Source organism: Macaca mulatta, chromosome 17 (assembly GCF_049350105.2).
Source record: "Macaca mulatta isolate MMU2019108-1 chromosome 17, T2T-MMU8v2.0, whole genome shotgun sequence".
NCBI lineage: Eukaryota > Metazoa > Chordata > Mammalia > Primates > Cercopithecidae > Macaca > Macaca mulatta.
In genome coordinates, this window is record NC_133422.1 from 92,835,424 (window position 1) to 92,851,303 (window position 15,880).

A 15,880-nucleotide genomic window follows, 5' to 3' on the forward strand; every position below is an offset into this window, starting at 1 on the left:
GCACTAAAAAAGAGAAGCTACATAAAATGCACAAATATTTGAGCAAAGAATGTTGAAAAGAACAATTGTAGAGTAAAATCTTCTGGGACCATCTTTTCCACTGCCCACTGAGCCCTCCACCTGTTTCTTACCTCTTCAGGTCCCGACTTAGTGTCCCTTCCTCCTGGAAGTGAATAAGGCTTCTTTTGTCATCTCCACATGGGTGGGCTTGGTGCACTTGCGATGTGGTGCCTCCTGTTAATGTACCTGTCATCCTGGCGGCACCATCAATGCTCATGGGCCTCCTGGCACAGACCTTGACATGTGATATGTTTTCAACATGAAATGGATGAAGGGTATTTTTTTTTTGTTTTTGAGATATTCAGGTTTTCAAAAGCCAAAACCCTAAGTATGTTCAGTGTTCTGTGGGAATAGAGGAGCCAAAGGTTGTGCCTCTGAAGGAAAGGAGAAAAGAGAAGCTAAAAAGGAAGGAGGGGTCTGTGGTCCTGCAGACAGCAGGGACCCCACCTCATCTGCGGTTCCCAGCCTTGCTGGCAGTTCCCTTGCCCTAAGCAGGGCATGGAAGTTGCAGCGCAGGTGCACGGACCTGACATGCAGCTGGGACAGTGGTCCTCAGAGGGTCTCCTGATACCCTGATGCTACTTGAGTTGCTGGACTCTACTGTCCAGTAAGACATCCAGGGAAGGGAGTGCAGTAAGCCCCGCAATGGCTGGGGCTGAGTTTTTTCCTGCCTGGTGGAAAGAAGTTTGGAATATAAATTAAGTGATATTCCTTGCATGCCTGAATTTGGAAATGTAGTTATTTAAATGGGAAACAAATATAGAGTGATTTCACCATGGGGGAAAAAATCAAAGTTCTTAATTCTACCATGAAAAAAAAATCAAAGTCACAAGTTAATTACAGTGTGAATCTGTTTTGATGACTAATTTGTGAGAACTGAAGAAAAATTTAGAAGTAATCAGCATCAAATTACATTAAGATGGTCAATGAGATCATCCCGGGGAGATAGGTGGTGGAAAGTTATTTCCATGACTAGATCATAAATACTGGAATGGGAAGATTATTGAGAAAATGAAAGGTCTTTCTTCAGAAATGCTTTAAAACAGGAAAGACTGATACCTCTGTCTAGCAAGGCGCCTCAGGGATCGGCTAGATGCCATTGGAAAGTCCTTATTAGGGCTTGTAATTTACACAGAAAGAAACGAAACTCAATAAGAGAATAGGCACACACAAAGCTCAAGTCAGAAAAGGCTTTGGAAGAATCATAAAGAGGGGATCAGGGTTTGTTTTTTTTTCTTCAGGTGGTGGAAAAAATGCCAGAAGTACTAAGATTACATATATAGGAGCATAGATTCAAAGAATATGTTAGAAAATTATCAGGGCCAGGCGGGGTGGCTCATGCCTGTAATCTCAGGACTTTGGGAGGCTGAGGCAGGCAGATCACCAGAGGTTAGGAGTTTGAGACCAGCCTGACCAACATGGAGAAAGCCCCGTCTCTACTAAAACTACAAAATTAGCCGGGCATGGTGGCGCATGCCTGTAATCCCAGCTACTTGGGAGGCTGAAGCAGGAGAATCGCTTGAATCCAGGAGGCAGAGGATACGGTGAGCCAAGATCATACCATTGCACTCCAGCCTGGGCAACAAGAGTGAAATTCTGTCTCAAAAAAAAAAAAAAAAGTGTCTCACCCCTGTAATCCCAGCACTTTGGGAGGCCGAGGCGGGCGGATCACGAGGTCAGGAGATAGAGACCATCTGGCTAACATGTCTCTACTAAAAAAATACAAACAAACAAAAAAATTAGCATGGCATGGTGGCAGGCGCCTGTAGTCCCATCTACTCAGGAGGCTGAGGCAGGAGAATGGCATGAACCTGTGAGTTGGAGCTTGCAGTGAGCCGAGATTGTGCTACTGCACTCCAGCCTGGGCGACAGAGCGAGGCTCTGTCTCAAAAAAAAAAAAAAAAAAAAGAAAGAAAAAAGAAAATTATCAGTTTGGATAATTGCAAGGAAAATGCAAAAAGTATGAAATGACAGTTTAATTACTACTAATGATAGTGCAATTGCACATCAATATCCACAAAAAATAAATACGTAGGAATATTGGTAGAAAGACTTCTATTATAATGTAATTTTGAGAGGTATATCCTGATGCTTTCATTCTTTCATCTATTAGACATGTTTTACATGTCACAGGCATTCAATTAGTATTAGCAGAATGACTGAGATATGGTGTATGACCTCTTGGGGCAAGTAAACAGCCTGAGTCCCTTTTGTCAAGGATGAAGGGCTTTCACCTCTTGGTCTGTCCACCTGTTCACCCACCTCCTTATTCTTCCCCAGAAAAGTTGCTAACTGATTGGGGCGTGCTTATATCGTCTATGCTGCTAGTGGGCCAAAACAGAACATTGGGCCACAGCTGACTATTGTGGAGCACAGTTCACTTGTGGGCTACAAACGACCATTGATAGAAGAGGAACTATAAAATAGTCTTAAACATGGGAAAACACACAAGTTCACAAATGGGAAAGAAAAGCAAACTCCCGTATATGAAGACATCTTTTTTTTTTTTTTGAGACGGAGTCTCTCTCTGTCGCCCAGGCTAGAGTGCAGTGGCGCGATCTTGGCTCACTGCAGCCTCTGCCTCCCAGGTTCAAGCAATTCTCCTGCCTCAGTCTCCCGAGTAGCTGTGACTACAGGCGTGCGCGCCACACCTGGTTAATTTTTGTATTTTTAGTAGAGACGGGGTTTCACTATGTTGGCCAGGATGGGTTTTTTTTGTTTTTGTTTTTGAGACGGAGTCTCGCTCTGTTGCCCAGGCTGGAGCAGTGGCATGATCTCAGCTCACTGCCTCCTCCACCTCCCAGGTTTAAGCAATTCTCTGCCTCAGCCTCCCAGGTAGCTGGGATTACCGGCGCCCACCACCATGCCTGGCTAATTTTGTTTATATTTTTAGTAGAGACGGGGTTTCACCATCTTGGCCAGGCTGATCTTACCGTACCTGGCCTAGGATGGTCTTGATCTCCTGACCTAGTGATCCACCTGCCTTGGCCTCCCAAAGTGCTGGGATTATAGGTGTGAGCCACTGCACCCAGCTGAGACATCATATTTTAACCTATCAGACCGGCAAACAACACACAAGTGTGACAGCCTACTGTGGTGAGGCGGGCGGGGGTGGGCTAGCAGGAGTGAAGAGGAATCTCATGTTGCTGGTATAAGTATAAATCGCAACCACCCCACGGAGGAAAATTTTGTGGTGTCTATCAAATTACAAATGTACAACATTTTGACCCTGCGATTCTGCTTGTAGGAATTTATCCTCTAGTTATATTAGTATCTGTGCAAAATGACATGAACAGTGTTATCCATGGAAGCATTTGGGCATAATATCAACTAAGAAACAATTTAAATGCCCATCAATAAGTAACTCTTAAAGTAAATTATGGTGCATCTCTATAATGGAATACTATGTAGATGTAAAAATATGAGAGAAATTGATATGAAATTAAGCATTGATATGACATTATTTCCAAGATTTTCCTAGGAAAAAAATAGTATGAAATTCTATCTTTGCTGTTAAAAAAAAAAAAACAACATATATCTAGGTTGGCTTGAATTCTCTAGAGAGATAAAGAAGAAGCTAAAAGATAAGCATGTCTTTTTCTGGAAAGATAAAGAAGAAGCTATAAAGATAAAGATAAAGTGGTGACCTGTTTGGAGGTAGGGCACATGGCAGCAACAGGGGAACAGGGTAGGAGGAAAGCTTTTCATGAACTACCTTTTAATAGAGTTTGATTGGAATTTTGTCTTTTGAATTAGAGGATGAGGATGATGTTAAGTCTCCATGTTTGCGCTCTCCATCTGTGCTCACTCACCCTTGCTTCAGTTTCTTGCAGCTTGGGGTCATGCAGAGAATGGTGAATCCCTGCACCATTTGGATTTAGGTTCTGAGCTAAGCCTCTGCTCTAGCCTGGCCCTCCCAGAGCTACGGTGATTGTCCTGGGCCAGTGATTCTCAATCCAGCCGCGTGCTAGGATCTCCTAGGGAGCTTTAAAAGATCCTGATGCCCAGGCTGCACCCCAGACCAGCTACATGAAGATCTCTGGGTGGGGAGGAGCACCTAGGCATCAGTGCATAACAAAGGTCCCCAGGCCATTCCAATATGCACCCAAGTTTGAGAACCAGTGGCTTGTTTAAAGAATAACTTCCTCATTTCACATGCACTGTCATGCTCTGTCTCTTTCCTTCTCCCTCTGGGACTTCACAGGGCTCTGGAGTGACCAGCAGGGCAGTGTTTAAGCATTTACTTACTCTTGCTCTGACTTCTCTGACTTTAGTAGCCTTAAATACCATGTGAGTCTATCCTGAGCCATCTGTAACTAGACATTGTTACCAAAAAAAAAAAAAAAAGACATTTGAGAGAATATTAGAGTCCTCCAGTTAGAACCAGTTTGATAAATCAAAGATTAATACCATGAATTGAATTTAGAAATTCCTTAAGAAATTTGTGTTAATATACACAGAATATATTTGAATTTATGATGATCTTTATCTTCATTTAAAGCAAGAAATTTGTAGGTGATACGGCAATTAATCAGGTGATAATAGGGCTGAATGTAATATTTTTTCTGACATTTTATTTTTAACACCTTTATTGAGATATAATTCACATACTATAAAATTTACCCACCATACAATTTATACATTTTAAGTGTACAATCCAGCTTGGCACGGTGGCTCATGCCTGTAATCCCAGCACTTTGGGAGGCAGAGGCTGGTGGATCACTTGAAGTCAGGAGTTCAAGACCAGCCTGGCCAACATGGTGAACCCTGTCTCTACTAAAAATACAAAAATTAGCCGGACGTGGTGGCATGCACCTGTGATCCCAGATACTCGAGAGGCTGAAGCAGAAGAATCACTTGAACCTGGGAGGTGGAGGTTGTAGTGAGCCAAGATCATGCCACTGCACTCCAGCCTGGGTTACCAAATAAGACTCCATCTAAAAAAAAAAAAAAAAGTGTAAAATTCAAAGGCTTTTAGTATATTCAGAGTTTCACAATCATCTCCACAATTTTAGAACATTTTCATCACTCCAAAAAGAATCCTTGTACTCATTAGCATTCACTTCCCATTCTCCTCCAACTCCCCAGCCCCTGGCAATCTCTACTCTGTCTCTACAGATTTGCTGACTCTTGATCTTTTCTAGAAATAGAATCATATACAATAAGGTCTTCTGTGTCTGGCTTCTTTCACTTATGATGTTTTCAGGGTTTATCCATGTTGTAGTACGTGTCAGTACTTTCTTTTTATTGCCAAATAATATTCCATTGAATAGATATACCATATTTTGTTTGTCCATTCATTATTTAATGGGCTTTCAGGTTGTTTCTGCTTTCTGGCTACTTTGAATAATGCTCATATGAATTTGTGGACATGTTTTCATTTCTCTTGAATATATACCTAGGAGTAGAATTCATCTTATTATAAAATGTTCAAACATACAACAAAGTTGAATTTTACAGTGAATGTCCCTCTAGTCACCACCATAATTCTATTAAAATTTTAATCTTCTTTCGTCACATATCTATCAATCAGCCTTTTTATTTTATTTTTGAGACCGAGTCTTGCTCTGTCACGCAGGCTGGAGTGCAGTGGTGTGATCTCGCCTCACTGCAACCTCCACCTCCCAGGTTCAAGTGATTCTCCTGCCTCAGCCTTCCAAGTAGCTAGGATTACAGGCGCCTGCCACCACGCCTGGCTAATTTTTTGTATTTTTAGTAGAGACAGGGCTTCACCATGTTGGCCTGGCTGGTCTCGAACTTCTGACCTCAGGTGATCCACCTGTCTTGGCTTCCCAAAGTGCTGGGATTACAGGTGTGAGCCACTGCACCCAACCAAATTTTAGCTTTCTTATTGGGTGTGTGGTGCTCAATGCATTTTTGGACAACAAAAATACTTCAGGTAGTCATCAACAATGACATACCTTCCCTTTACGTATCATTTCATTCTCTGAGAATCAAAGGGCAAGATCCTAGGCCGGACTGAAAATGATTTCAGTCTATGACCTTCTTTTGCTTCCCTCCTAAAGTTCTCCTTTTGAAAGTGAAGTGAAAAATAAATGACCTGAAGTCTTTACTTTTTATCCTATCCTACTTTCTATCCTAAAAAAGTGCATTTTGAATACTTTCTCCAGTTGTCCTAGATTTTTGAATATGGAGGCACAACACAGGATCACGGCTAAGAGGGTGGCCTCTGAAGCTTGACTGAGTCTGAATCTCTTTCTTGACTGTGTACTGTGTGTGACCTTGAGTAAATTACTTAGCCTCTCTGTGTCTCAGTTTCTCCTTTGTAAAATGGAAATAATAATACAAGTCCAAAGAAGTTGAAGTTGAAGGTCAAAATCTCAGCACTCTTTTTTTTTTTGAGACAGAGTCTGACTCTGTCACAGGCTGGAGTGTAGTGGTGTGATCTTGGCTCACTGCAACCTCTGCCTCCCGGGTTCAAGCAATTCTTGTGCCTCAGCTTCCCAAGTAGCTGGGACTACAAGGTGCATGCCCCCATACCCAGCTAATTATTATTTTTTTTTCTTTTCTTTTCTTTTCTTTTTTTTTTAGTAGAGACGGGGTTTTGCCACATCGTCCAGGATGGTCTCGAATTCCTGAGCTCAGGCAATCCACCCACCTCGGCCTCCCAAAGTGTTAGGATTACAGGTGTGAGCCACCATGCCTGGCCCAAAATGTCAGCAATTCTAATCAAAATTGTAATATGATTATTTTCAGAACTTAACAAAATGATACTAAAATTCATGTGGGGCTGGGCGTGGTGGTTCACGCCTGTAATCCCCGCACTTTGGGAGGCTGAGGTGGGTGGATCACAAGGTCAGGAGTTCAAGACCAGCCTGGCCAAGATGGTGAAACCCTGTCTCTACTAAAAATACAAAAATTAGCTGGGCATGGTGGTAGGCGCCTGCAATCCCAGGTACTTGGGAGGCTGAGGCAGAATTGTTTGAACCTAGGAGGTAGAGGTTGCAGTGAGCCAAAATTGTGCCACTGCACTTCAGCCTGGGCGACAGAGCAAGACTGTCTCAAAAAAAAAAAAAAAAAAAAAAATTAAAACATAAATAAAATAAAATAAAATTCATGTGGAAAAACAGACATGTAAGACTAGTTGGGAAAACTTTTGAAATTAACAATAATTATGGGGTACAAGCATTATCAGATAGTAAAATACATTATGAAGCCATAAACACAAACATTTTGGTAACTGGCACAGGGATAGGCAGATGAGTAGAAAAGAATATTTGTGGAAAAGCGGATCCTAAGGTAGGACAAAGTTGGCATTTTAAATTGGTATGGAAGATGAAAGTAAGATGGGTTTTCAAATGGTATCTGCTCAGCCATTTGGATAAAAGATGTTGGAGGCATGTCTCATTTCTCATGCCAAAATAAGATATAGATCAATGATAAAATATAAAAAAAATTAAAGTACAGAAACATGATAATTTTTAAAAACATCTTGCATAGGGAAGACATTTCCAAGCATGATGCAAAAATGTGAAATCATAAAAGTAAACACCAACAAATCCGACAATACAAAAATTAAGAACTTGTTGTGAAAAAGAGTACCGTAGTAAAAAACACAAAAAATATTCACTACATGACAGCAAAGGGCTAATTTCCTTAACATATAAAACATTTTGAGAGTTAACGAAAAAAGATAAACAACCCAATGGCAACATGAGCAAAGCACATGAAGGGCAGTTAATGGATAAACGCCAATGGATAATTTTTTAAATAATGAGATTTTGTTTTTGCCTGTAAGACTGACAAATATGCCCGGGCGTGGTGGCTCATGCCTGTAATCTCAGCACTTTGGGAGGGCGAGGCAGGCGGATCATGAGGGCAGGAGATTGAGACCATCCTGGCCAACATGGTGAAACCTTGTCTCTACTAAAAGTATAAAAATTAGCCTGTAATCCCAGCTACTTGGGAGGCTAAGGCAGGAGAATCGCTTGAACTGAGGAGGCAGAGATTGCAGTGAGCCTACATTGCACCACTGCACTCCAGCCTGGGTGACAGAGTGAGACTCTGTCTCAAAAAAAAAAAAAAAAAAGACTGACAAATATTAAGTTTGCCAATATCCAAAGTGGGCTAAAGAATGATTATTCTCAAGCATGGTTAGGGGGTTCATTTATTGTTCCATAGTAAGTCATGCAAAGCTTAATGGCATGAAATTACCAGTTTATTGGACTGGGAATTTGGAAAGAACATAGGGTTCTTCTCCATCCATGGTGTCCTTAGCTGGTATGACTCAAAAGTTTGGGTGGTTGGAATGGCTGGGAACAGGGACAGTGGGAGCTGAAGAACTCATTCTGAGGTGGCTTCTTCACTCATGTCCTGACACGAGGGATGGGATGGTTGAAAGACCAGCTCATCTGGGACTGTCAAATGGAGTATCTCCAAATGAGCCTCTTGAGTATGACAGTCTCAGGATTGTTGGGACTTCTTACATGGCCACTCAGACTTCCAAGAACAAGTGTATGCAAAGAACAAGTTAAAAGCAGCATGGCTTGTTCTGACCTAGCCATGAAAGTCACATCACTTCCACTGTATTCTATTGACTGCAACAGTCACAAGCCTGTCTGGATTCAAAGGGCATAGACATAGATCTGACCTCTCAGTGGGAGGAGTGTACAATAATTTGTGGCCATGTTGTAAAATCTCTGCAGTGGAAGAATACATTTTTTTTTTTTTTTTGAGACAGAATCTTGCTCTGTCGCCCAGGCTGGAGTGCAGTGGCACAATCTCGGCTCATTGCAAGCTCTGCCTCCCAAGTTCACGCCTTTCTCCTGCCTCAGCCTCCTGAGTAGCTGGGACTACAGGAGCCCGCCACCATACCCGGCTAATTTTTTGTATTTTTAGTAGAGACAGGGTTTTGCCGTGTTAGCTTGGATGGTCTCGATCTCCTGACCTCGTGATCTACCCGCCTTGTCCTCCCAAAGTGCTGGGATTACAGGAGTGAGCCACCGCGCCCAGCGGAAGAATAAATTTTTGCAATGTCTTTGAAGTACAATTTTGCAATATCTACCAAATCTTAATATACAACTGTTTTTTGAACCAAAGACATCCCACACAGATAGTCCCGGGATTCCTATCCTCTACCTCCCTCACTCTCTCCTTAAGCTATTCTCCATCTGGTTTCTGTCACCAGAAGTACGGTCCCTTCCCTTCCAAGGTCTTGATTCTTTGCAGAAGAATAAGGTCTCACCTCCAGATCCCAACTAATATCTTGTAAGTTCTCCAACCTCAGATGTCTATTTCATGTCAGTTGCTTTCTCTGTAGCTCAGTTTCTGCTGGTTCCATTAAGGGCTGCTGAAATTGAGCTCAAAATCCCAAGATTTCCCACCAACTACACAAGGAGATTCATATTCTTCCTGTTGACACGACTTTGAAACTGCTCATCCTAATATTCTTCCTCCTACCACATTATGCTGTGTTATCTATTGCTGCAAAACAGGTTATTCCAAAATGTGGCATAGAAGAACACTTACCATCTCATGCTTCCTATGGGTTAAGACTCTAGAAATTGCTTAGTTGGGTCCTCTGGCTTTGGGTTCCTCATGACACTGACATCACTTCAAGTCTCAGCTGGAAAGGACTTCTGTATTACACAGTTGTTGGCAGAATTCAGTGCCTCCAGGGCTGTTGGAGTAAGGCTTCCCTCTGTTCCTTGCCACTGTTGGTCCTCCATAGGACATCTTACAACATGGCAGCCAGCTTCATCAAAGCAAGCAAATGAGAGGGCAAGACCGTATCAGTAAGAAGTTACGGGCCTGGTGTGGTGGCTCACACCTGTAATCCCAGCACTTTGGGGGGCCGACGAGGGTGGATCACGAGGTCAGGAGTTCAAGACCAGCCTGGCTAAGATGGTGAAACCCCATCTCTACTAAAAATACCAAAATTAGCTGGGCATGGTGGCGCACGCCTGTAATCCCAGCTACTCAAGAGGCTGAGGCACAGAATTGCTTAAATCCGGGAGGCAGAGGTTGCAGTGGCTGAGATTGTACCACTGCACTCCAGCCTGGGCGACAGAGCAAGACTCAGTCTAAAAAAAAAAAAAAAAAAAAAAGAAAAATAAAGTTACAGTGCTCTGTGACCTAATCACGGAAGTGACATTGCCTTCCTTTTCTGTATTCCATCCATTAGCAGTGAGTCACTAGGTCACACTCAAGGCAGGGGGATTACACAGATTGAGCCCACCACAAATGCTACAAGCAGATCTCTTTCCGCCTTGGATTTTAATACAGGCTGCCTCAGTTACTGACAGTGCATACTGTCACGTCCAGAGAGCAGCATCACCCTAAACCCAGATTCCCTGAAAGGTGATATGTTGAAGGGGTGCTAACTATGAAATAAAAAGTGGTGTTTCACTGTGACATGTGATCTCTTAATATAAAAGATTTACATGCCTCCACACACTTTTGTATATGACCAGAAAATTTCTGAAAGACTGTAAAAACTGTTGGGAAAATTATTTCTAAGAAGCGAGATTAGGGATGCAGGAAGGGTTCCTTCTAGGTTTTACTTCCTACTCTTCTATACTGCTTAACTTCTTGACATGTACACACGTTTTACAGTAAAACAGCTAAAATTAACAAGAGGAATTGTTAAGAACAGGGTGATTCCTTAATCCAAAGAGATTTTTAAACAACCCATGCCACAGCTTGGGATAAAAGGGGGATCTAGGGGGATTATACATTTTTATATTCTGAAAGTTAAGCATAAATGACACACAGTGACAAACACCTAAGTTTTTCAGAAGTTGATTTTCTAGGTTGAGGATTTTCCAGGCCAAGTACCCCTGGCTTTTCAGGGAGAGGAATTTAAAAAGTGCTTTCTGGCCAGGCACGATGGCCTCATGCCTGTAATCCCAGAACTTTGGAAGGCCAAGGCAGGGGGATCACTTGAGCCTATAAGTTTGAGGCTGCAGTGAGCTATGTTTGTGCCACTGCACTCCAGCCTGGGCGACAGAGCAAGACTTTTTTTTTTTCTTTCTTGAGATGAAGTCTCTCTCTGTTGCCCAGGCTGGAGTACAGTGAAGCGATCTCAGCTCACTGCAAGCTCTGCCTCCCAGGTTCACACCATTCTCCTGCCTCAGCCTCCACAGTAGCTGGGACTACAGGCGCCGGCCACCATGCCTGGCTAATTTTTTGTATTTTTAGTAGAGATGGAGTTTCACCGCATCAGCCAGGATGGTCTTGATCTCCTGACCTCGTGATCTGCCCACCTCGGCCTCCCAAAGTGCTGGGATTACAGGCTTGAGCCACAGTGCCCCACCAAGACCCTCTCTTAAAAGAAACAGTACTTCCTATTAGGTTAGGTACCAATCGCAGAATGTTGGTGAGAACTGGGAGGAAATGGAGGAAGTTCTCTAGTGTGACCCCGTCACTTTATAACCTCTTTAACTAGATTGCCAGAACTGCCCCTTCTCCCCTCTCTTTTCCCCCATTAACTCTCTCCCCATGGGCTCCTGCCCTCAGCCTGCAAACCTCAGATTTGCTCCTTTAAGTCACCTTCACAAATGTTGATAATGTTGAGATAAGGCAGCATGGGATGTTATGTATTATGATCATATTGATTAATATGATCAATATGTGTTATTATAAGTAGTTTTAAGATCACAACTAAATCTAATTCTAGACATGCAGAGACTATGAAAGAAATGCTGTAACATGTAGAAAATGTTGGTCTTGCAAAGAGGGTGACCGGGAAAATGTCACTCTTCTAATTTTCTGTGCTTTCTATGATTTTTTGCTCTTATTATTTTTATTTTTTTGAGATGGAGTCTCACTTTGTTGCCCAGGCTGGAGTGCAATGGCATGATCTTGGCTCACTGCAACCTCTGCCTCCCAGGTTCAAGCGATTCTCACGCCTCAGCCTCTTGAGTAGCTGGGACTGCAGGCGTGCACCACAACGCCCAGCTAAATTTTGTATTTTCAGTAGAGACGGGGTTTCCCCATGTTGGCCAGGTTGGTCTCGAATTCCTGACCTCAGGTGATCCACCTGGATCAGCAAGTAACACCTGAGAGCTTGTTAGAAACAGTCTCAGACTTACTGAATCAGAATCTGCATTGCAACAAGATTCCCTGGTGATTCAGGTATACATTAGAGTTTAAAAAGCAGCCTACAGCAATTGTTCTCAAACCTGACTACACGTTGGAATCACCAGCGGAACTTTGCTGATGCGGATGCCTGGGTTAGAATCTTTATATATTTGACTGGGGTGCAGCCAGGGTGTTGGTTTTTAATCGCAGGTGATTCCATGAATTTGAGACCCACTGTCCTAACACCGTGGGCCTCCAAGTGTGATCCCAGGACCAAAGCAACACCACTATCTGGGAATTTGCTAGAAATGCAAACTCTCAGGCTCCACCCCAAACCTACTGAATCGGCAGCTCTGGGGCTGGAGCCTGAGAGTCCTTTAGCCCTGCAGGCGATGAGCAAGCCCTGCTTGCTAAGGTTTCATTAGGTAGGTCGGGGATGGGGCCCAGTGTTCATTTCTTGACGTTTCCAGGGGCTGCTGCTGCTGGTCGTGGTCTGAGAGCCACACTTAGAGAATCACGGGCAGAAAAAAATCTGATGTGACACACAGCTGGTTGGGCTGACAGAGCCAAGCCTCAAACCCACCATTTCTTCTCTTTAATCACAGACCACCAAATCTGCAAGTGTTAAATCTCTGCTCCTCCCCGGGAGCTGCCCACAAGCACCCCCTACTTCCAAGACCCCTGTTCTTGTCTCAACCCGCCCTTCTGTCAGGGTCCCTACACTCCACTTCTGCTCCTGTCCAGCTGTGAGTTCACTTGAGGCCTCTCCCGTGAAATCCGCCCTCTGGGTTTGAGGTCAGGGAACTCCTGTAAGACGCAAAAGGCCCAGGGTTCTGAGCCAGTGGCCTCCGAAGGCCGGAATCCGCTAGCCCCGGGTCTGGCAGAGCGTCACTTGCTGCGCCCTAGGCCTCTTCCCGCCACGCTTAGAGAGAATGACTGGAGGCTCAGAAGGGGGTGGAGAAGGTAACGCGGCAGCTGCTGTGTGGGGACGATGACTGTGCCCCTAGATCGCTGCCTCCTGGGTCCTGAATCTTGCTCCCCGCTCCGTGGAGTTCCCGAAACCCCAAAGGCACTCAAGCACCACAAGCCACTCCTAACCTCCCCCACCCATTCCCCAAGAGCACTGTCCCCCGAGGCTGGGCGGGCGGGAACTGTCATGGGATTCGCTCGGGCGGAGGGCGCTGGCCCAGGACGTGGGCGGGCGCGGGGTGGCCGCCGCTCCCCCGAGCTTAAGTCCCGTGCAGCCCGGGGTGGTGCCGGAAGCCCGTGCCTGTGGCTCCGGGGGAGGGCTCGGTGGGTCCCTGAAGACGGTCCTCCCCGCGCGACGTCGCAGACGAAGCAGCCCCAGGCAGGACCTCAAAAAGCGACCTGCAGAGTCCGAGCCCCTGACCGCCTGCCTGCCGCTCCCGGCTTCGCCGTGCACGCGTCTCCCGCTCTCCCCGGTTCGTTTTTCGCCACAGCGGCCGGATTCGCGTCTCGCCGGTAGCGCTCCCCGCGCTCGGTTTGGTAGCGCCGCGCGGAGCCCGGCCCTGGCTGGACGCCCAAGAGAGGCGCAGATCCCCGGTGGCGCGCTGGGCTCAGGAGGCCCCTGGGCGCACCTGCCCGAGCGGAGCGGGGCGGGCGCAGGGCGCGGGCCCGGACGCTGGAGGGGGCTGTGGCTCTCCCGCGTCCCCGCCGCTCGGGCTGCGCGGCGCCCGCCTCCCCCCGCCGAGGGGCCGGCCCAGACCCGGGGAGGGGCGGCGGCCACAGCACTTCCCGCTCGCCGGCCTCGGAGGCGGCGGGTCCGGCGCGGGCGCAGCGGTGCGGGCGCTCGGCTGGGGCGCGGGGCGGGGACGCGGCCGCCGCCCGCTTTGCGCCGCTCCTCCCTGCGCGAGTGGCGCTGCCCCCGGCGTCTAGCCGGCCATGGCGACCCGGAGCTCGCTCCCCACCCACCCCGCCTGCTCCGCCCTCCCCTCCGCCCCGCGCCACCTTTGATGGCTCGGACCTCGGCCGGCCACCGCCAGCCCCGCTCGCGCGCCCGCGCCGCCGCCGCCGCCGCCCGCGGGTATTAATAGCCGGCGCCGCCGCGCCCTCGGCCGCCGGAGGCTTGGGAGCCGCCGAGCCCGGAGCCCGAGCCGGGAGAGGGAGCCGCCGCAGCCGCCGGCGCTGTGGAGGTAGGAGGCGCGCGGTGAACAATGACCGCGGCGGGAGGGCGGGGGCCGGCGGGGTCCGGGCCGCGGGCTGCAACTTGTGCGAGTCCAGGCTCCCGCAGCGCACGGCCGGGGCCGCGGGCGAAGGTGGGCGCGTGGTCCCCGGGGTCCTGCTCCGCGTAGTCGGGCGGCGGGCCGGGCCCGGGCAGCCCTGGCCACCATCGCAGGAGCTCGGGGGCCTCGGGGCTCCGCGCCGCCCCCTGCGCCCCTCTCCCCTCACCTCCGCCGACCTGGGGCTGCCGGGCTCCGCGCCGGTCTCCGCTAGCCTCTCCCGACCCTGGCGCCCTTCCCCCGCTTCCTCCCGTCCTACCCGCCCGCTGACAGCGCCGGACGCCGCTTCCGGACCTCGGGCCGCAATCTCGGCCCGTGAGGCCGGTTGCGGGCCGGGAGGTGGCCGCTGGCGTGGTTGCCACCGCGCCGCCGGGTGCCCGCCGCTCACCCACGCGCGGCGCGAGGTTCCCGGCGGGTGACAAAGAGGAACACACCCTCTGCCCAAGTTAAATTTGTGTCTCTCTTTACTGTCTGCCTTTATGCAGGGCAAAGTTTTTATTTTTTATTTTTTGAAGCAAAGGACAGATTGTTTTGCAGCGAGCATTTCCAAACAACTTCTGATTGTGGTTTTACGATTCAAGTTCCGGAAACTTTAGCTGTGTGATCCGGCTGGACCCCAGAGACTGTGTGTGTGTGTGTGTGTGTGTGTGTGTGTGTGTGGTTTTATTTGAGGGGGGAAATATGAGTTCCCTGTAATGAGTCTGGATCTCGTTTGTGGCAGCTGGAGACCAGCGGCTGTTGGGGATCGAGTAGTGTTTCCCAGAAAGGAGGGAGCCAAGGCTCACAAAGAAGCGAGGCCCTGGTGTCTGATCAGCTCGTGGAGACGTGGGAGAGCCTGCTTCTCATCTGGAACAGTTTAGCAGCCTTGGCCTCCCTCTCTCTCCCAGCCATGGGGAGTACCGGTGGCCTCTGGTCGTTTTAGTTTATTTTGTTAAGGCCGTTCTCTTTGTCAGTTTACCAGGTTTGACCGCCCAGCCCTGGCCTCTGCATGGAAACCTCTGGGCGCCCCTCTCCTTCCAGTAGGCAGCATCTTCTGAGCCAAACCCTGGCCTAGCACTGGATTCCGTTTAATTTGCTTTGCACGTGGTGACTTGCGGAGCCCATTTCAGAACATCCTCCAGCATTGTCTTGCTTTTCTTATTCAGTCTGAACAAGGGGAGGAGAAAGAAATATCTTTCTGGTCCTGAAAGCTTTAGGGGAGTTGCCTTAAAAATTGGCTTCGTTGTTCCGGAGACTTTAGGAGGGCCCTGTTTCATCCTCTCTTTGGCTTGCTCCCTCCTTCCACAGTGTTCTTGTAGGGGGTTTACTCTCAGTCTTTCGGATGGGTTGGCCTCCAGGATGTGACAGTTTCTGACAGTGTGCTTCATAAGTGGGTACAGCTAGCACATGGCTCACTTTATATTCCTGCAGCATCGTTCTGCAGCAAGGCATCAATATTGGAGTTACTCCAAGCACAGCGAAGCGTTTGTGTTTTTAGAATGTCTGGCTAATAGATCTGCTTCTGGGTAAAATAAATAGAAGCATTATTGGGCAGTGGC

The 15,880-nt window shown here is 47.4% G+C and overlaps 2 protein-coding genes across 6 annotated transcripts in view; one reads left to right on the forward strand and one right to left on the reverse strand.

The window, feature by feature from the left end:
• Window positions 1-4,631: 4,631 nt before the first annotated feature.
• On the reverse strand, window positions 4,632-15,755 carry LOC114673503 (uncharacterized). The gene is made up of 4 exons (XM_077973982.1): window positions 15,738-15,755; window positions 13,471-14,649; window positions 9,550-9,775; window positions 4,632-4,997 (listed from the first exon to the last, which is right to left on the reverse strand). Exons 1-3 carry the CDS (start codon window positions 15,753-15,755, stop codon window positions 9,758-9,760), a joined length of 1,215 nt encoding a protein of 404 aa, XP_077830108.1. The 3' UTR covers window positions 4,632-4,997; window positions 9,550-9,757.
• FARP1 (FERM, ARH/RhoGEF and pleckstrin domain protein 1) overlaps window positions 13,241-15,880 on the forward strand; it is a 303,581-nt gene continuing 300,941 nt past the window's right edge. For 3 of the 5 annotated variants that reach the window (XM_077973885.1, XM_028837233.2, XM_028837235.2), the window contains exon 1: window positions 13,850-14,255. The gene's annotated coding sequence lies outside the window, so the exon portion shown is untranslated. Of the gene's footprint in view, window positions 13,545-13,849; window positions 14,256-15,880 lie in introns of those variants that run through there. The other 2 variants (XM_028837234.2, XM_077973887.1) reach the window with 2 other exon arrangements.